Source organism: Rhinolophus ferrumequinum, chromosome 18 (genome assembly GCF_004115265.2).
Source record: "Rhinolophus ferrumequinum isolate MPI-CBG mRhiFer1 chromosome 18, mRhiFer1_v1.p, whole genome shotgun sequence".
Classification (NCBI taxonomy): Eukaryota; Metazoa; Chordata; class Mammalia; order Chiroptera; family Rhinolophidae; genus Rhinolophus; species Rhinolophus ferrumequinum.
In genome coordinates, this window is record NC_046301.1 from 57,305,988 (window position 1) to 57,324,994 (window position 19,007).

The window sequence follows — 19,007 nt, forward strand, 5'->3', positions numbered from 1 at the left end:
TTTCAGCTGGAGGATGGTACACCATCTGATCCCTGGCTGTCGTTTGGAAAATGGGCTATTGAAGGACCGTGAAGTGGATCTTTGATCTCAGATCTCTATAATACATTATTTAACCATTCAAGAGGTATATGTTGAGTTCTCGGCAATTGTAGACTTTATGTGCAATGTATATTTCCCATCTGAGTACATAACATGTACGTATGTGCTTTTTTTTTTGGTATCTATGTGCTTTTATGTGCAGAGAATAGCATTAGAAGGAGAAATGGTATTTTTAATACCATTAAAAATTGGGGAGAAGAACAGGATTTTTCAAGTGAGGGAGAGACAGATTTTTCACATTTTTGTGCAGTTTTAATTTAAAAATCTTTTTTTTTTATCTTGAATACAGTTAAAAACTCTTAAAACCAGATCATTTTGATGCAGGGTAGAGAGGTGTGTGTGTATGTGTGTGTGTGTGTGTGTATGCAGGGAGGTTGGTGCAATCTGGCCCATTTTCAGACAGGACAGGGATCCAAGGAAGGGAGAGGAAGGGCCTGACTTAAGAAATTTTTTAAGAGTCAACAGGATGTGGGGCTGAGTGGGTGGGGCCAAGCTGACTGAGGTTTGCAGATGCTGTAACCTAGATGTGAGAAGCTATCTGTTAGAATGTCAAGCCCACTCCATTCTCCATATCCAGCACCCCACCCAAACCTCATCTATCCATTCTATCTAGAAGGCCCTACTTCCTACATATGTTGTGCCTGCCACAGTAGTGGGGTCATAGCGCTGTACCTCAAAGTGCCAGGAGGAGGGGCAGTGAGTTCGAGGGCAGAGAAGGGAGAGGGAAGCCCTGATTTCCTCTTCAGCACCAGGAAATGCCCAGCTGATGAGGTCAGTGGCTCATGTCAGTTGTCCTCCCTGCCATCTGTCCTTACATGTAAGTCTTGCAGTGAGGGATGCACACAGTGGTGGTTGGGTAGTAGAGTTAGACAGTCAGACATGGAGGGAACCAGGGACATTCAAGGGACTGGCTAAATGCTTTTGTATAACAATTCACTAACAAAAGGGCTGTTGAGACCCAGTTGCAACCTTGGGATTTTTTTCCAGCCACACTCAGCTTCCCTAGATCAGCTTCCCTACAGGAGGCTCAGCTGGCCAGTCAGCCCGTCCCTTCTCTGGCTCAGTTCTGACCCTACCGCTCTCCCAGACTGGCTGCTCTCTGAGCGGCTGAGCAAAGAGGTGGTGTCCGTCTGGTAAGCCAGGATCCTCAGGACCAGACCATGGCACGACTCCCAGCCGGTTCCAGCTGCCCCTGCATGGAGTACTCAGAAGGCTCAGACTCCTGCATGGGGTCTGACAGCTGGGGAGACCAGTAGCCAGGTCGACCCCTTCACCCGTGATCATAAGTGCAGAAATCCAGGGCCCTGTCCTGATTCTAGGCAACTGAGGGCTAAGAAGGCACGGACATAGGGTGGGGGCTAGGGGGCATGTGGGACCTGCCTCATTCCTCAGGGTCCAGTTGGGTACCGGATGGGTGTGGGGGCTGCAGATTCAGATCTATCAGGACCCACTGGACCATTTTCTGCAAAAAAGCTGGGATGCAGCGTCTAGAAGCTGGCATGTGAGACCAACTCCAGCTTTTCAAGACTTGGCTCTGTAGAATCTTAGGCAAGTGACTCAACCCCTGAGCCTTCATTTTTCCACTTGTAAAATGGGGCATTTGCTGCTCCTACGTCACAAAGTTCTGAGAAGGTTGGCGCTCAGTTAGTTCACACTTCTGCCCGGCAAACATTTATTCTCAGTGAAGAGAGAAGGAGAGAAATCATGCTTGTCAAGGCCCCCCGGACTGTGCCCCGCACTTTGCTGACAGGACACAACTCATTTTGTACTCACAAGGCAGCTGGGAGGTAGGCTATGCTGTTAGCCCTGTGTGACGCAGGGGAAAACTGGTGTGACATGGGGGAAGCCAGGGTCCAGGGTGGCTACAGTGGTGACTACCAGACCCACCCAGGGCCCGGGGTGGGCTGGGCTGGAGGCCACAGGACTGGACCTTCTGGCCAATGCAGCCAAGGGAAACGAGACCCCCGCTAGCAAGGCCTGGCTCCCTGGCAGGTGCGAGGACAGAGTTGTGGGTACCCCCACTCATATCTTCTCCACATAGTTTCCTGGGAAGAGGCCCTCCTGGCCATGCAACCGGCCTTTCCACCAGCCCGAGGCATCTGTGGGAGAGAAGAGTGTGAGGCAGTACCCAGTCCACCCAGGAGAAAACCTTCAAGCCGGCTCAGTGTCAGTCTTACTCACTTCCACTGGCCTGGCATAAGGCAGAGGCTGAAAAGAGAGTGACAGATGGAAGGAAGGGAGGGAGGGACACACACATGGTTTTTCCTTTTCACTGGCTCACACTCTGTCATTTTCTTGCACTCTTTCTTCATCATCTCCTACAGGCCCCTTCCCTGCAATCCCCGTAGTGGACCCAGGAATGATCTCCATGGGGTTCCCCAACCCACCTGCAGAGGGTGCTGTTGAGTCCAATGCCCCTCTGGAGCAGCCCAGGGGACTAAGATAAGAAATGGTCTGGGCCATCCAGACATGGCCCATTTCCTACTCACAAGGGGTCTCTGAGGTTCTGCTTTTAGCCCTGTGTTTGACAGGTGACACAAATGAGGCTGGGGTACTGGGTGTGATGCAGTGAGGTCAGGCTCCCATGTGGCTTAGGAGGTGACCTCCAGACAAAGGCCTCTAGCCTATGCAGCCACTGGCTCAGAAAAGGGTATCTGTCGGGGACTGGGAGCTAGCTGGCCACCTCTGTTCTCCAACGGGAGGGGTATGCGGTGGGTGGGGCTGCCTGGCTATGTCAGGGTTCTGACACCTCCTACCTCTGTCCTGGCACTCATACCTTCCATGAGGATTTCGATGACTTCATTCACATTGAAGCTCAGCTCATCCACGTCTTGGCCCACGTACTGGTACAGTGCCCGGCATCGCGGGCCATGCGTCCGTGGCTGGGGCTTGGGTCGGCCCACACCTGGCACAGGCCGCTGCCCCACGCTGCGCTTCCTCTGCATGCTGTGGGCACGGGGGCGCTTGTCACAGCCCAAGATACTCCTCCAATCACCTGCCCACCTCCTGGGGCTGCCCTGCTACCCCACCTACCCAGCCACGCCCTGATCTGGCACGTTGAGGAATTCTGTGTTGTGCTCCGACGGGAGCTGTGCCCGGGGTCGTCTGTTGGCCCTCAAGGCTGAGGCTGGAGGGCCTCGGGGAGGCCGCTGGGAGCCCCCTCCAGATGTGATCTCCAGGGGCAGGGGGCCCCCTCTGGCAGAGGGGGGCACCCCATTACGGTCTAGACCTGTGGTTGGAGCAAGGATACGGGCATTTATCAGGGTGATGCCCAAGTTTCCAGTCTGAGGGAGGAGGCAGCCACACTCTCGATCCAATATAATGACTGGCCAGCGGGAGGGACCCATGGGCCAAAACTGACAAGAGAGAGCAGTTAAGATTTCCCCCCACCTCCTTCTGTAGAAGGGCTTTTATGGATAGGTCTTGGAGGATAAACAGGAGCTCAAGTGAAGTAGGAATTTGGGAGATAGAGCAAACAGCCCTAGCAGAGGCCTGGGGGTAAGAACAAATTTGGTAAGTTGGCAAAATATGATGTAGCTTGCCTGACGGGTGTAAGATGGGAGGAGAGGTCAGTGGTTAGCTGGGGTTGAATTCTGAAGGGCTTTGAATACCAAACTAAGCTTAGCCTTTATTCTGTGGGAGACAGGGAGGTATGGAAAGGGACAGAGAAGAGAGTGGTCAACTCTGCTTGTTAAATCCTGTTGACAAGAGGTCTGGCTTAGGTTATGGAGCCCACAAGAGGCGAGGGAAGACACTTAGTGGGGGGCGTCTCCTCACCTCTGTGGGGCCCTGGAGCTGCCCGGGAAGGGGCATAGGGCGACCTTCGAGGTTTTCCCTGGGCCAATCCTTTCCGTGTAGGCTCTGAAAAGGAAAGGGGAAAGGATGCAGAGATTTGAGCGGTGGCCAGACCGGCCCCGCCCTCAAGTCCAATCACTCTGGCTCCGCCCCAGATCCGGTCGTCTTGGGCTCACTGGCTCTCCCATCAGTACCGCCCCTTAATTACTAGAACACTGGCTCCGCCCAGTGATTGGTCCCGCCCCTCCAGGACCCACCTCTCACTTTCTGGGCCCGCCCACTGCAAGGCTCGCCCCCATCCATTAACTCACAGGCTGCCTTTGGCTACTCCCCCTCCGCATTTTTCGCCCAGTCATTGGTCACCTCGCTGGCCCGGCCCTCTCCATGGATACCTCCTCTAAGTCTCTCTAGACATGCCCCATCATGGCCTTCACCCACTCTTGGCCAACCTCACTGGCTCCGCCCCTCAGCATTGATTGATCCCCTCGCTGGCCCCGCCTCTTTGGCTCCGCCCCGCGCTCTGCACAGACTTACTGGAGCTTTTAGGCAGACCGTCACCCATGCTAACGGTGAGTGTCCGGCCGCTAGCCTTGAGCACCGCCACGTCGCCGGAGCCACGGGAGAAGGTGACGGTGCGGGTGCCACCTCCGCCCCAGCCCTCCTTCTTCACCCGGAACTGTAGTCTGTGGGGAGAGCGGGAAGCTGTAGGGGCACCTGCTTCCCAAACGGCGGGGGTGGGGGGCGGGGTGTTACTTCCCCACTCCATCCTTTCCCTGCTTGGTACTGGTGGGTGACGGGGCAGAGGGGGAGTTCGACCGGTCCGTGGGGTGGGAGAGGGACTGCTGTGCCTAGACCAGCTCGAGGATGATGGGGGGGGCGTACGTGTCACTGAAGGTGAGTGGCAGGGGCCTCCGTGCCGCCTCCTCGAAGCGCTTGCACAGGAGGCTGATGAACTCGGTCTTGAAGATGCTTTCCAGGAAGCTGTCGGTCGCGTCTTCTTGGAGGATGAAGAAGTCGTCCTGCCGCGTGCTGGGGTCAGGGCGGAGGAAAGGCAGATGAGAGCGATAGGTGAGGGTGGTAGAAGGATTGACATGTGAGATGCAACAAGGGAGGATCAGGTAAGGGGCAAGTAAGGAGTTACACAGGTGAGGGCAAGCGGAAAAAGTGGCAAGGAACTGGGGAAGGCGGTAACAGAGAAGGCTCAGGTGAGAAGTCAGGTGAGGAGACAGGTGCTGTTGGCAAGTAAGGATCATGAGTGTGGGGGGCAGGTGAAGGTGACAGGTAGGGCAAAGAGAAGTATAGGTATAGCAGCAGGTCAGATGGTCGGGGTTACAGATGGTGTAACATGAGGTGTAAGTATGAGGACAGCTGAGGATGACAAGGGGGCAGGCAAAGGTGACTGTGGAGCAGGTTAGTGCCTGGCCTCACCTGAGGGAAACTCCTCGCAGGGCCTGGATCTCCAGCTTCTTCTTCAGGACCTCATGCACCTGGCCCTTCTCAGGTCCCTTCTTCACCTTCTCTCGCCCGATCACATACACACACCTGGGTGTCAGGATCAAGTCCCTCTTGATGGGCTGTGAAGGATGCAGTACCAGAAAGGCTGAGACCAGGGAGCCCAGGGCATGGACAGCTTGGTCCCGAGGGACCAGCCCTAGGCATAGGGGTGGTGCTGGGAGGTCAGGTGAAGGAGTCCCTCCGTGGGAAGGTAGACGAGTGGTTACGATATATAAAAAATAACAGGTTAAGTAAGAGCATATTAACTAGAAAGGGGTGTCTGGGGCAGTGAACGGGTACAGGATAGGTGAAGGTATACCTGCTAGACATGGGTGCCTAGGCCAGAAGAGAGTACCTGTGCACAAGTGTATCGGGGCCAGGTGATGGTATGTCTAATTGACAGGTCTATACAGACTTGGTGAGGATGTACCTAATGGCTAGGTGTGTCCAGGATAAGTGAGGGTGGCCCTGTAGCCAGGGCTTCTGGGTGAGGTGAGTGTGTAATTGTGGACAGATGTGTCTGGCCAGGTGAAGATACACGATGGACAGGTGTGTCCGGGCTATGTAAGCACATATTTGATGGGTAGATGTATTTGCATTAGTTGAACATATACCTGTGGGCAGTTGTGCCCCGTCCAGGTGAGGGTGTACCTGTGATGGGACAGGTGTATCTAGGCTAGGTGAATATATACCTGTGGGCAGTTGTGTCCAGGCCAGGTGAGAATATACCTATGATGGGGGTGCCAGGGTCCCGGATGTACCCACTTGCTAGTGCCTCACCTTGAAGCGGCGGTCGTACTTGGTGACTGAGTCAGCGAAGTCCACACGCTCCCTCTTGGCCAGGAACTGACGCAGCTCCGGCCGCTCCTCCAGCCCCAGGTAGTCCCCGACAAAGTTCCGATTGATGCTATTCCGTCTCCGCTCCTTCTTATTCAGCAGGATGTTGGAAGCTGTGGGGACACAGGGTTGGAGGCAGAGGTTGTGGCTTGGCTCTTCCAGGTCCATTTCCCTTCACCCTGAGCCTCCCACCTGCAGCCTCTCACCTTCCTCCCGCATCTCCTCATACTTCCGGACTGCTACATGGCGCCGCCAGGCCTTCTGGATGGTGCGGGCAAAGCCATCGAACTTGCGCTCTCGCATCTCCTCCAGAAGGAAGAGCTGGGCGAGAGGGAGGGGCGGTGGGTCCTGGCATCTCCCAGGGCCACAGTCTCGTTTCCCCTGAGCCCACCCCATCCACATGCTCATGCTCATGGGTGCCTGCACACACGCTATCACACTGTAGTTAGCAAAAATTTCTTCCTCCAAGTGACTGGATGCAGGGTTTTCTCCTAATATGTAGCACAAGCCCCACATTAAATTATAACTGTGGGTCTTGCTGGCTTCAAATCCCAACTCTGTCTGTTACTAGCTGTGTGATCTTGCCAGAAACAATATAACATCATGGTTTGTCACACTGCTAATCACATGAGGCATGCCTTTCACATGAGGTGCACCCCGATTTCAGAGATGTTAGAAATGTGAATCAATGTGCATTTTAGAAAACCAACAAGATACTGTAAATATGAACATCTGATGTATAGGGCTGTGATGTGACTGGTGACCATGTGGTTGTTCAGTGTACAACCTGCACAGCCGTACATGGCATTCCTGGAAAGGAGGTTTTTGCAGAAAGCATATTTTTGAGTTTTAACAGTCTTGGCCCAGAGGGATCTTAGGAAATAAACTATCTCAGACCAAGTCATAGTGGAAATGCTGTGAAACATGTCTGTTTATTTGGAATAATAACAGGTGAACATATTAAGGAGAAGAACCCATTGGATATGAAAAGTTATAAACCTACAGCAAAAACACAATGCGGTGCTGGTCAAAGACTAGAACAATCTATTGGAATAGGAACAAATGGCTGGGAAACATCCTAATTCAACCAAATTTAGTGATAAAAGGGACACAATTTTCAATCAGTGAAGATGGGAAATATTATTGAAAATAAAATTGGGCTTTATTTAGGAAATGAACCCTTTATGCAGAGGGATTTCTCAAATACACAAATATCACATCACTGCCCAAAGCCTGGGCGCCCGCTTTGTTGACGTGGTTGACGTCTCCCAGAAACCCAGGGTTTCCTGCAAGGACTAAAAGGATTCTGCAGATACTGGGTTCGAATGCACTTTTTAGAAATATATCTTGGAGGATTTTAAAGCTGTGGGTGTTTATAACTGTTCACAAAGGTGGGGAGTCTTCTCACCAGGAAGAAAAAAACCAACACTGCAGTTTCATAGGTTGCAGGGAATACCGTGATTTACGTATGCATTCTTTTGTTTCTCTGATAGTCTATGGTTGGTGGGTCTGTGTGCAAAGTGTGTCTGAGTAATGCCTCCTATAGGGTGTCTAGAGGACATATGAGTGCATTCTGTGGTTTGCTGAGGGGGACAGGTATGAATAAAGGGAGACCAGCCTGCAGAACTGGGAATAGGCCAGTCAATCAGGAACCCTCTTCCCCCTTAGCTGTTCAGGGCAGATGGGACAAGTGTCCCCAACCTTGTAATTTCTGCCCAGTGAAGAGGATTCCTTTTCGGTTTCAGAAATGGGTCTTCCTATCTGCAGAGTTCAAAATGCATCTCCTTCATGCTATGGAAGGCAAGGGTAGGTGTGCTAAGTACGGGGGGAGGTGAGTGAGATAAGACCCAAATCTGTGTTTATCCTGGTGGACTGACTTGACTAGCAACCCCACCCCAATTCATGTCCACCTGGAACCTGTGAATGTGACCTCATTTGGAAATAGGGTCTTTGCAGATATAATCATGTTAAAATGAGATTATACTGGATTAGGGTGGCTCTAACTCCAATATGACTGGTGTCCTTGTAAGAAGAGGGGAATTTGGACCCAGACACACAGCAGAGAAGTCCATGTGATGACAGAGGCAGAGATGCGTCTACAAACCAAGGAGTGCCAAGGATTGTCAGCTACCACCAGAAGTTAGGGAGAGGCAGGTAAGGATTCTTTCCTGGAGTCCTCAGAGGGAGTGTGGCCTCGTGACACCCTGATTTAGGATTTCTAGCCTCCAGAAACGTGAGAAATAAATTTCTGTTGGGTTAAGCCATCCAGTTTGTGGCGCTTTGTTACAGCAGCCATAGGAAACTAACACACCTGGGTGATGGCAGTGAAGACCAGCTGGTATATAACACCTTCAAGGATATTTATGTCCGTGTTTACAAGAAACAAAATCCAACTGACAATCATCTCACCATAAGTGCATTTGTGATTGAGAAAGGCTGCGACTCCATTAGGTTTATTTAATTCCTGGATCAAGTTTTCATATAGCACCGTTAAACTGTTTTCATTTTACTAATATTATTCTCATCAGAATCACCTTTTTTCCTGTGCAAATTTTCAGGTTTTTTCCTTATAAAATTTCCCACCAAACTTTTAGTTTTGTGACTTTCATTATTTTCAGCCAGTTTCATCTTCCCCACCTCCAAATGTGCAGACTGCAATTTTGGTCAAAATTTGATTTTACCTTCTAGAGTCTTAGCCAGAGCTAACTTTATTTTCTCTATTTTTTTTCCAGTGTCAATTATTATCTGTTTCTTTCAGAGTCAGATTGTACAGTCTGCCAGTAATTGGCAAGATGGATTGATTCTCTTTCTCTCTCTCCTGCCCATCCTATTTTTCTTCCCATCCTTCTTTCTGTTTTTCCTTATCTGTTACAAATTGAATTGTTTCAGGTGTAGTCATAGCCATGGACAATTTTGGTTCATGATAAGTTTCTATCAGTAACGATATCTACTTTGAATGCGATTCCAGAGTGTTTTAGTTTCTCGAGAAATTACATCCACAGGGAAAAGATCCAGGAGATAGATGCAGACAAATTTTGGGGGCAAGGACTCCCAACCTCCCAAGACAGACTATTTTTGTAGCTGTGAAATCTCTAGAGTCTCCACGCCTCTGTGTTATGTTTTTGGTTTGGTGAGAGAACAGCTACCTGTAAGTTACAGTAATGTCGAGAATCCTCTCAACATTCTCCTTGTTGTCTTCATGAAGTTCCTGAGGTGCCAAAAGTGGGCACCATGATTATGCCAGTGATGTGGTACCTAGCTGGCCGTGGCCCCATCCCCAGCACACCTTTCCCCCCAGCTTACCCTGGGCTGGGAACCTAGGATTCACCTGAGAGTCTGGTGAACTCGGGCGGCTCATTGAGACTATCAGCTCCCTCTTTACTTTCAACCTCACATACTGTGTTTCCCCGAAAATAAGACAGGGTCTTATATTCATTTTTGCTCCAAAAGACGCATCAGGGCTTATGTTCAAGGGATGTCATCCTGAAAAATCATGCTAGGGTTTATTTTCCAGTTAGATCTTATTTTTGGGAAACACGATAGAAGCAGGTGGACAGGCAGGCCCTTAGGGAGTTCCTTGCCCTGTTTTTTTTGTTGTTGTTCTTTTTATCATTGTTGCTTTTTAAAAGATCCTCCCCCCGCTTTATTGAGACATAATTGAGATATAACACTGCGTAAGTTTCAAGTGTACAAGAGTTGATTTGACACACATATATGGTGCAAAATGATCACTACTCTAGGTTAGCTAACACCTCCGCCACCACACATAGTTCCCGTTTCTTTGTGTGGTGAGGACATGGAAGAGCTCTTGGCACCTTTCAAGTATACAATCCAGCATTGCTAACTACAGTCACCATTCTGTATCTGACATCCCGGGACACAGTCGACATTGACCTTGTGGCTTTGTTTTGTCCCTGAAAGCGGAGGCAGCATGATGTCGCTGGTGCTTCCAGCCTTTTGCTAAAAGGCTCAGCGCTGATGGTAGCGCTGGAGGGATTGTTCTAGGTCGGAGACTGTGGAATGAGGTTTGTCTTGGGTAGGTCAGGGCTCAGGCTGGGCTCGGAATAAGAAAATTGCCACTTTGACATGAGTCTTAGGCTCAGGGACTGAATGTGTCCGTGACTGAAGGAATGAAGGAAGAAAAGGAAAGAGAAAACAGGATGGGAGAAAGGAAAGAAAGAAGGAAATGAAGGAAGGAAAAGGAAGAAAGGAAACAAGGGACAAAAACACATTCTAGCTAAGCCGTGAGTCCTTATTCCTTCCAAGGCGCTTGTCACCATAGGTGGCCATGTGTTCCTCCAACAGCTTCCTGGCCACCAAGGACTGTCCAACTATATTAGGTTTTTCTGATTACCTACTGTGTACCGGGCACTATGCAGTGGACTTCCTGTTTTGTCTGATCCGCACTCCAGTCCTGCAGGGCGGCTATTATTACTCTCCTCACTTTCCAAATGGAGACACAGGCTTGCAGGGGTGAGGCCATGTGCCCCATGTCACACCGTGGCCTGAGAGCAGGACCTGAGCCCGGGCCTCTCTGCCGGTCTCTCACACACACTTACCGACTCGGGGTTCTTGACGAAGACCTTGGTGCTCCCCATCTGGTACTGGTCTGGCTCCATGTTGACTGCCTGCAGCAGGTGCTGGACCCCCTGACGCTCGTCCCCACGCCACTGCGGCCACGTCTGGGGGGTCAGAATGGCGTACCTGGAGGCAAAGGGTTTGGGAGGGTTTGAGCAGCTGGCGGTTGTTCTGCAGGGGGTGGTCAGGGCCTGGGGTGGCCGGGTGCCTCACCTCTGCAGGAACTTGCTGAACTGGCGGCGGTAGGCGAAGCCCGCCCTGCGCACCCGAATGTTCTCCTTCAGGCCCAGGTACTCCACCTGATGCTTCACCCTGCGGGGAAGGCAGCCTGAGCGCTCGCCCAGCCACCCACCCACAGGCGGGGCCTCACCCGCCCAGGAGTGGGAGGGGCTCTGCTGGCTGCAGTCTGGGGCCGGGGTGCAGCGCTGTTCCCAGGTTGTCAGCTCTGTGGGGTGTGGGCCTGGGTTCTGGGGAAGGAGTCTGTTTGTTCTGTGATCAGGGTCACTTGTAGGGTGGGTCCTGGGGTCTGGGGATTGTGAGGGAGACTGTGCTAGTCCCGGGGGTCATCCCTGGGCCCTAGGGTTGGCTTGGTCAGTTTTGGGTATAACCCTGAGGCCCTGAGGGGCTTTGTTCTGGTCCTAGGGGTCAGCCTGGGTTAGTCCTGTGACGGGTCGTGCACCCCCAGCAGGGTTCCAGAAGGAGGGTCAGCCTGGGGACAAGCAGTGTAGACTGGCCCAGCCAGTTGCCAGACCGCGCTGGGGGGTCACCTGCTCTCTTCCCAGTCGCGCGGCCTCTTGGTCTCGTTGGGTTTGATGCAGCGGATATAGTGGGGTGTGCACTTCTTCAGCGTGGCCACCAGGTCATTGGCTTGTTTCTGCGGTGGAGGAGAAGGTGGGGTGGAGGTGCACAGATCATATCTCTGGCCCCTCTCTCCTCCCACCCTGGATCTGCCAGGAGGTGGGGTGGGGCTGGCAAATGTTTGTTGATGGAGTAACTGAGCTCTCGGGAGAACACAGGCCTCAGAACACTCCTACCTGTCCTTCAGGGACCAGTACTTTGAAAGTAGGGAATCTTGTGTGTGTGCCTGAGGCCGGCCAGCCTTGAGCTGTCTATCTTAGTACCTCAGGGGAGATGAGACAGGAAATCATTCCAGGTGGGGGGGGGATTGGGAGGAGGGGCAGGAGAGACTCCAGTGTTGATCGTGGCTCTGCTGTGTGTTCTGGGCCAGTGACTGCACCTCTCTGAGCCTTGGTCTCTCCCTCTGTCAGGTGGAACTAGTCCCACATGTGTAAACTGCCCAGTGTTTGCTGCCAGCACTGACAAGTGCTCAATACATGGTTATTAAAATATTGCAAGGATGGGGCATTCATTTTCATAGCAACACTTTTCACAATAACTAAAAGGTGGAAACAACCAAAGTGTCCATTGACAGATGAATGGATAAATAAGAAGTGGTCCATCTACACAATGGAATATTACTCAGCCTTAAAAAGGAAGGACATTCTGACACCTGCTACAACATGGATGAACCCTGAGGGCATGATGCTCAGTGAGAGAAGCCAGACACAGAGGGACAAATGCTGTGTGATTCCCCTTACATGAGGTCCCCAGGGAGTCAGATTCACAGAGGCAGGAAGTAGATGGTGGTGCCAGGGGCTGGGGGAGGGGAGGGGAGTGAGTGTTTAATGGGGACAAACTTTCCGTTTGGGAAGATGAGGAAGCTCTAGAGATGGATGGTTGCACAACATTGTGAGTGGACTTAATGCCACTGAGTGTGCACTTACAAATGTTAAGATGGTAAATTTTATGTGTAGTTTACCACAATTTAAAAAAGTGACCAAAAGACCAAAAACATTATTAGGATGATGATTCACTTCTGGATTTAGGGAGTTAGGAGGCCATTGAGGAAGCTGGTCCAAGCTCCCTCACCCCAGAGCTGGAAGAACACCCTGCTGGACAGAGGGTGCCAGAGACAGGAGCAGAGGGCCTGGGATGGGGGAGTGGTAGACACCGGAATGAAGAGAAAAACAGAGCCAGCCCTCCCTATGCCCAGCTCCTCCTTGCCTGCCCCCGGTCTACCTTGATCTTGGAGCCAGCGGTGCTGGGGCGGCCCTTCTTGTCTACATCCAGCTTCTCGGGGAACAGCATCCGGAAGAAGGCTCTAGGCAAGGGGGGAGAAGCGGTTGGAGGTGCAGCTGGACCTTGGGGTGCCCTCTCCCAGAGGTGGGGCTGCCTAGGTGCCTGGGACCCAGAGGGCACGCTGCACAGTTATAGTCTTGAGTGTGGAGGGTGAGATGGTGAGGACTGGAGGGTTGATTTTCATCCTTTTTAGTTCCTTGATTATTTGCCCTGTTATTTCTTCTTCCATGACCACACATGGCTTGGGTAGCAAGTAAAATAGAAAAAAGTTAAATTAAGTAGGAAAATGCAGTATCTTGGGCAACAGGGCAGGTCCCCTTGTGGGAACCATCTTACATGCACAGGCTGATATGAATATGCAAAGAAATATGGAGAAGGATGCTTGCTGCTGAAGCCTTGTTTGTGATAGTCAAATATGGGCATAACCTAAGTGTCCAGCAACAGGGAATCCATTAAATCCACTTTGGTATATCATGGCTCCCTTCCTCATCTCCTCAATGAGATCTTCCCTGTTCACCACAACACAGAATGAGTGCACTATTTAATAGATACAGAGTATCCATTTGGGGGAATGAAAAGTTCTGGAACTAGAGGGTGGTGATGGTGGTGTAACACTGTGGATGTATTTAATGCCACTGAATTGTACAACTTAAAGTGAAAAGGTAAATGTTATATTATGTGTATTTTATCATAATTAAAAGATTAAAGTAAAAAAAAAAAAGAATGGTGCCCTCCCTACTCTCTATCCCTTTATCAATTTAGTTTTTCTTCACAACACGAGTCCCAGTGGTTCTCAGACGTCAGGGGGCCCCAGAATCACCAGGAGAGTTTGTCTAACACAGATGGCCTTGCCCCACTTGGGTTGGCTCCCCATAAATTCTGACCAGTTCCCAGGGGATGTTGATGCTGCTGATCCAGGGACCCCACTCTGAGAACCACAGCTCTGTGCTTTCCAACGTGGTGGCCACTGGTCACATGTGGATATTGAGGCCCTTGAAACTCGGCCTGTCCAAACTGAGATGTACTGTAAGTGTTGAAATATATACTGGATTTCAAAGAATATGCAGTACGGAAAAAGCAAATGAAAAATATTTCATTAGTAATTTTTAAATATCGATTGCATGTTGAGACGATGATATTTTGGGTAGAGTGAGTTAAAGAAGACATTTTAAAATGTCACCTGTTTCACCTGTTCACCTTTTTACTTTTTAAGCATGCTTACTAGAAAATTCAAAATCATACAGGTGACGGGCATGGGGATTGACTGCAATTTGGCATGAGGGATCATTTTGGGGTGATGAGAATGTTCTGGATTGTGGTCTCTGTACTAAAAATCACTTCTTACATGGGGTGGATTTACTGGTATATCAATGGTACCTGAATAAGGCTGTTTTTTAAAAATGACATGTGTAGCTTGAATCTGTTGGATGTGGAATATATTGGACAGTGCTGCTCTAGATCAGTGAATCTCAAACTTTAATGTGCACCGGGGACCCTGGGAGGTGGGGGCGGGGATCTTGTTAGAATGCAGCTTTTGATTCTGTCTGTCTGGGGTGGAGCATGAGATTCTGCATTTGTAACCAGCTCAGAGGATGCCCAAGTGGGTGGTCCAGGACCCACATTTGCAGCCCTTTCAGAACCACCGTCTTATGACTAGTCACCTGATGCTAGCTTCTATTTGCCTTTTTTCTAGTTCAGTGTCTGTCTCCCCACTGGGCTGTCAGCTCAATGCGAGCACCTGTGATCTCTGACTTGTTTAGCCACCCATCCCCACAAATTCAAATGGTGCCTGGTCCACAGCAGAGCTGGAATAAAATTTTGAGGTGTAAAGCCAAAAAGATGAAAGCTGGTATGCAGCTGTGATCAGGGAGATGGATCCATATGTGTTCATACAGAAAAGTGTAGACGTGATGTTTTCACTGCGTAAAAAGGGAAACTGTCCATACCCTGCGTGGGTTTCTAGCCGGGCCGCTGGAAGGGCCGTAAAGACCAAAGGGTTACTGTTTAATCAGAACCAGTCACTGGAAATACTGTCTGGTCACACAGCCACCCCACAAAGTCTGTGGTGTGATGGGAGCTCTGGGGAAGATAGGGTGGTCCCTAGGCCTCCCCCATTCCCATGGGGCAGTTCTACCCAGATGTTCCCACATCTGGGACCACTCACTGCTCACTGGTCTGCATCATCTCTATGAGGTCGGAAAAGAGAACATCCCGGTTCCTCTCACAGAAGCCACTGACGTCATAGGAGACCTGGAGGAAGGTGGCATTAGGGGGCGTGAGGGGCTGAGGCTTGGGTAGGTAGGGAGGCTTACAGCCCAGGTGGTCAGGGGTCCTGCTCTGGGGTGAGAGGATGGGGGACAGTATCTATGGTTCAGAATAGGGGGCAAGGGACAGCAGCAGCTTTGGCCTGGGGACCCTGGAAGTCTGATGCTCAAATTGAAATTGGAGGGTGGGGGCTGCAGTCTGAGTCAGAGGTGAAGGGAGGTGGGGATTACAGTCCAGATTAGGGGGTGGGCTGGAGCCAGGTCAGGGTTCCCTGGGGTGGGCTTTCTGCCACTTGATTAGGCATCAAAAGGTCAGATTGAGCATGTGTATTCTGGCCAATTAGGGGTCTGGGGGGCTGTGTCGGGGGAGGGTTACAGCAGTGGCTGGAGACCCTGGGGCACTTGAGCCAGACCCATGGGGGCTCTCCGTCGTCTTGGCTGTGGATATTCCCTGGCTCAGGGAACATAGGGGCTTCAGCCCACTTTAGGGACTGGTGGGCTATAGCAAGCCTTCACCTCTGCCACCCATGTGAAGGTCAGTGGCAGATGCTGCAGTCCTGACAATTGGGGAGGCAGACTGTGGCCAGGGTCGAATGCCAATGGATTTCTGTAGCCTTGGGGAGGCGTCTGTAGGGGTTCTAGCCCATTTTGGAGGGTAGTAGCTTGCAGCAGGGGCCTGGGGGGCTCCAAGTTGGGGTCAGAAGGTGGTGGGCTGTGTGCTGGGTCTGGGGGTTAGTGGGGCTTACAGCTCAGATTGGGGTTTGGGAGTCTGCTGCCCAATTTGCGGTCAATGGGAGGGAGTTTCTGTCCTGTAAGTGGGAGCTGTCCTGTTAGTAGGAGGAGCTGTGGCCTTGATCAGGGACCAGTGGGTTTCTGCAGCTCTGGCTGAAGGCATGGTGGGGGGCCCAGGCCAGTTTCTGGGGGTCAGTGGGTGGGGTCCGTGTTTCTGGTCAGTTGGGATAGGGCTGGAGAAGGGGGTGGGTGAAATTCTGCGGCCCTGGCTGGGGGTACCCAAGGGCTCCTTCCATTAGGAAGCTGGGAGGCTGCAGCCTGGAGCACCCAGAGTCTGTGAGGGGGTGCCCCTGGGTGCCACCCGGCGGCAGGGTGAGGGGCACAGCGCACCTTGCCAGCATAGTGGTGGATGACAAAGCCAGCGCTCCAGCTGTTGAAGTGCTCGTGGGTGCCCACGGCCCCCTGCAGCTTCTGCAGCAGCGTCTGGTCGGCGCCGCCGCCCGTGGCGTGCATGGTGGCACACACGTCGTCCAGGACGCTCATGATGCCCGGGGGGCTCTGCGGGCATGGGGAGGCGGCAGCGGCACAAAGAGCTCCATCAGGGTGGCAGTGGAGGGGGTGGGGGGCCAGGGGTGTGTGTGGGGGCTGCTGTGGAAGCTCCCTGGGACACAGGATGGGATGAGGGACCCCATGAGGGATCCACACCTCTTTCCCGGTCCCAGACTGGCAGGCCTGGTGGGGGATCTGTCAGCATTGACCCCTCTGTCCCTCAGCAGGCTGGCCGGGGGAATGTTTGTTGAGTGAATAAGTGAAAGGTGAGCAGGTGGACAGAGTGAGTGGGTGAGATGGCTGGAGATATGTCAGCGCTCCTGGGTTGAAAAGGGCCTATAGGGGCCATTAGCACCTCCCAGGTCTCCCAGGCTCAGCTCTGGGGCCTCGCGAGACCCTCCCCCAATGCTGGCCCGGCCCTCACCAGCTTGTTTTCGATGAGGTCACAGACGATTTTGTTGTTGAAGTACTGGATGGGGGTCCAGCGGATGCCCTCCTGTACATACTCCTCCTGGGGGAGGCAAAGGGGGCAGAAATGGGGGTGGGTATCTGGGCAAAGGTGTGTGCATTTCTAGAATGTGTGCTCCACAAGCATGGGTGAAGGAAGTGGGGCAGGTGTTCACCCCCTCCCATATGTCCCCCATGATCTCATCATTAGGACTGTCTCCAGTGACAAAGCCCATTGCCCTGTGTGGGGAAGGCTGGAATGCCAACCCCAGCAGCCCTCGACCACAGACAGACAGAAGCTGAAGGATAAATACCCGGGCCCCCTCGCTCCTCAGGGGGCCAACCCCGAGGTCTGCTCTGCAGAGTTTCCCTGAGGCCCAGCAGAACTGAGCCCCACTTGCTCATTCACACATCCTATTGGAGCTCTTTTCAAAAATCCCTCCCTCACTTCCTCACTCCTCTCCCGGTCTTTGCCCTGAATCCTTGACTGAGGCTCTGCTTCTGCGGGATGGGACAGGTAGAATGAAAACATCGGGGATTTTTGTCTGGGCTGTTCATGGCCTGGCACACAGCAGGGATTCAGTAAGTAATTGTGAAGGAATGAACAAAGAGCTTATTCCCCAGTGCTTGTCAAAGCTTTACAGGTAGAAAACCTCTTCCGAAGGAAATCTCATGGTGGACCTGGATGGGTCAGCAGAGAGAGGTGGGAATGGGGGCGGGGCTGTCCCCTGGTTGCTCAGTGACCTTCATGTCCCATGTCCCTGGCCACTTGGCTGCCCTGCGCACCTGCTCAGCCTTCAGGGTGAGTTCGATGAAGATCTGCTGTAGCTTCTCATTGACAAAGTTGATGCAGAACTGCTCAAAGCCGTTTTTCTGCCGAGGGAGGAAAAGAGTGCTTCCTTCAGTGGGCTGATGCTGGAGGCTTCTGGGGCCACTGGGACACCCCAGGGGGCATAGGGAGGGACAGCGTTTGAGCTAGGGAGCAGAGGCCGTACCTGGAATATCTCGAAGCCGTAGATGTCAAGAACGCCAATACTGTACTCTTCCTGGGGCTTCTGCATAGCTCGGTTGATGGCCTGTGATGTGGGTGGAGACAGGAGGTGAGTGCCAGCCTGCCATTCCCGTGATATGCTCTTAGCCACGTGGCCAGGCTATGTCCCCTCACACCAGTTTGTCTCCTGCCTTCCACAGCTCTGTGCATACCACCTGCAGGCACCCACGTGAGGACGCCAGGTCTTAGAGCATCCGGGTTCCTGCCTGGGGAACCAGCTCTGCCCCTTAACCACTGTGCCCCTCTATTTTCTCATCTTTAAAATGGGTTAATAATAGCAACTGTCTTGTAGGGCTTTTCCGAAAAGTTGCATAAATTGATGCATGTAAAACAGTTACAACAGTAACAGGCACACACTAGGTGTTACGTAATATTAGCGACTGTTGTCATCATTCCTGACCTTGACACACGCCACTCCCATCTGCCCCCATCCAGTCCGTCACTTTGTCCTCCTGAAAGTCCTCTTCTTGGCTCTCAAACGCACCCACCCCTCTCCATCGCCACAGCGCCGTCCCAGTCCAGGCTTCACTGCTCCAACAGCCCCAGCCGCCTCCTTCCTGGGCTCTAAGCCACAGCCAGAGGGAGCCCCTCAGTTTTCCATCTGATCACTCCTGGCCCTGCTTGATGCCTCCCACAGCCGGGAATTGGTGAGGTTATGACAGTCATGCCTGCCTCCCCTACTTGTCTGGTCCCAGATGGCCTCTCCCACCCCTGGTCCTGCCCCACTTGCCTCCACGAGGAAGTCGAAGAGACGGGAGTAGAGCCCCTTGGCCAGGGCGTCGCGGGTATAGGTCGCCTGCTCCACATTGAGGGTCACGTCGATGGACTCGCTGCGCCCACCCCAGCGGCTGTCCATCTTTCGGCTGGTCAGCTTCTCCTGCAGCCGCCCACTGTCGATGCCCAGCAGGTAGGCAGGAAAGGCCAGGACTGCCCGGCAGGGAAAGGGGCAGCCAGTCAGGTCAGGCTCTTAAGCCTCTTTCGGTGCTTCTGTCTCTTCCTATTTTGCCCAGTGACACCAAAAT

The 19,007-nt window shown here is 52.3% G+C and overlaps 1 protein-coding gene across 1 annotated transcript in view; it reads right to left on the bottom strand.

Annotated features, from left to right (window-relative positions):
* Nucleotides 1-457: 457 nt before the first annotated feature.
* Nucleotides 458-19,007, bottom strand: part of MYO1F (myosin IF) — a 31,225-nt gene continuing 12,675 nt past the window's right edge. The window contains exons 10-28 of the mRNA XM_033134879.1: nt 18,716-18,912; nt 17,930-18,010; nt 17,721-17,807; nt 16,912-16,998; nt 16,329-16,496; nt 15,107-15,192; nt 12,883-12,964; nt 11,571-11,677; nt 11,017-11,115; nt 10,785-10,929; nt 6,432-6,546; nt 6,169-6,338; nt 5,323-5,468; nt 4,777-4,923; nt 4,429-4,577; nt 3,877-3,960; nt 3,133-3,328; nt 2,876-3,045; nt 458-2,198 (exon numbers count right to left, since the gene is read on the bottom strand). Coding sequence (XP_032990770.1) covers nt 2,122-2,198; nt 2,876-3,045; nt 3,133-3,328; nt 3,877-3,960; nt 4,429-4,577; nt 4,777-4,923; nt 5,323-5,468; nt 6,169-6,338; nt 6,432-6,546; nt 10,785-10,929; nt 11,017-11,115; nt 11,571-11,677; nt 12,883-12,964; nt 15,107-15,192; nt 16,329-16,496; nt 16,912-16,998; nt 17,721-17,807; nt 17,930-18,010; nt 18,716-18,912 — 2,393 coding nt within the window. The 3' untranslated portion in view covers nt 458-2,121. The remainder of the gene's footprint in view (nt 2,199-2,875; nt 3,046-3,132; nt 3,329-3,876; nt 3,961-4,428; nt 4,578-4,776; nt 4,924-5,322; nt 5,469-6,168; nt 6,339-6,431; nt 6,547-10,784; nt 10,930-11,016; nt 11,116-11,570; nt 11,678-12,882; nt 12,965-15,106; nt 15,193-16,328; nt 16,497-16,911; nt 16,999-17,720; nt 17,808-17,929; nt 18,011-18,715; nt 18,913-19,007) is intronic.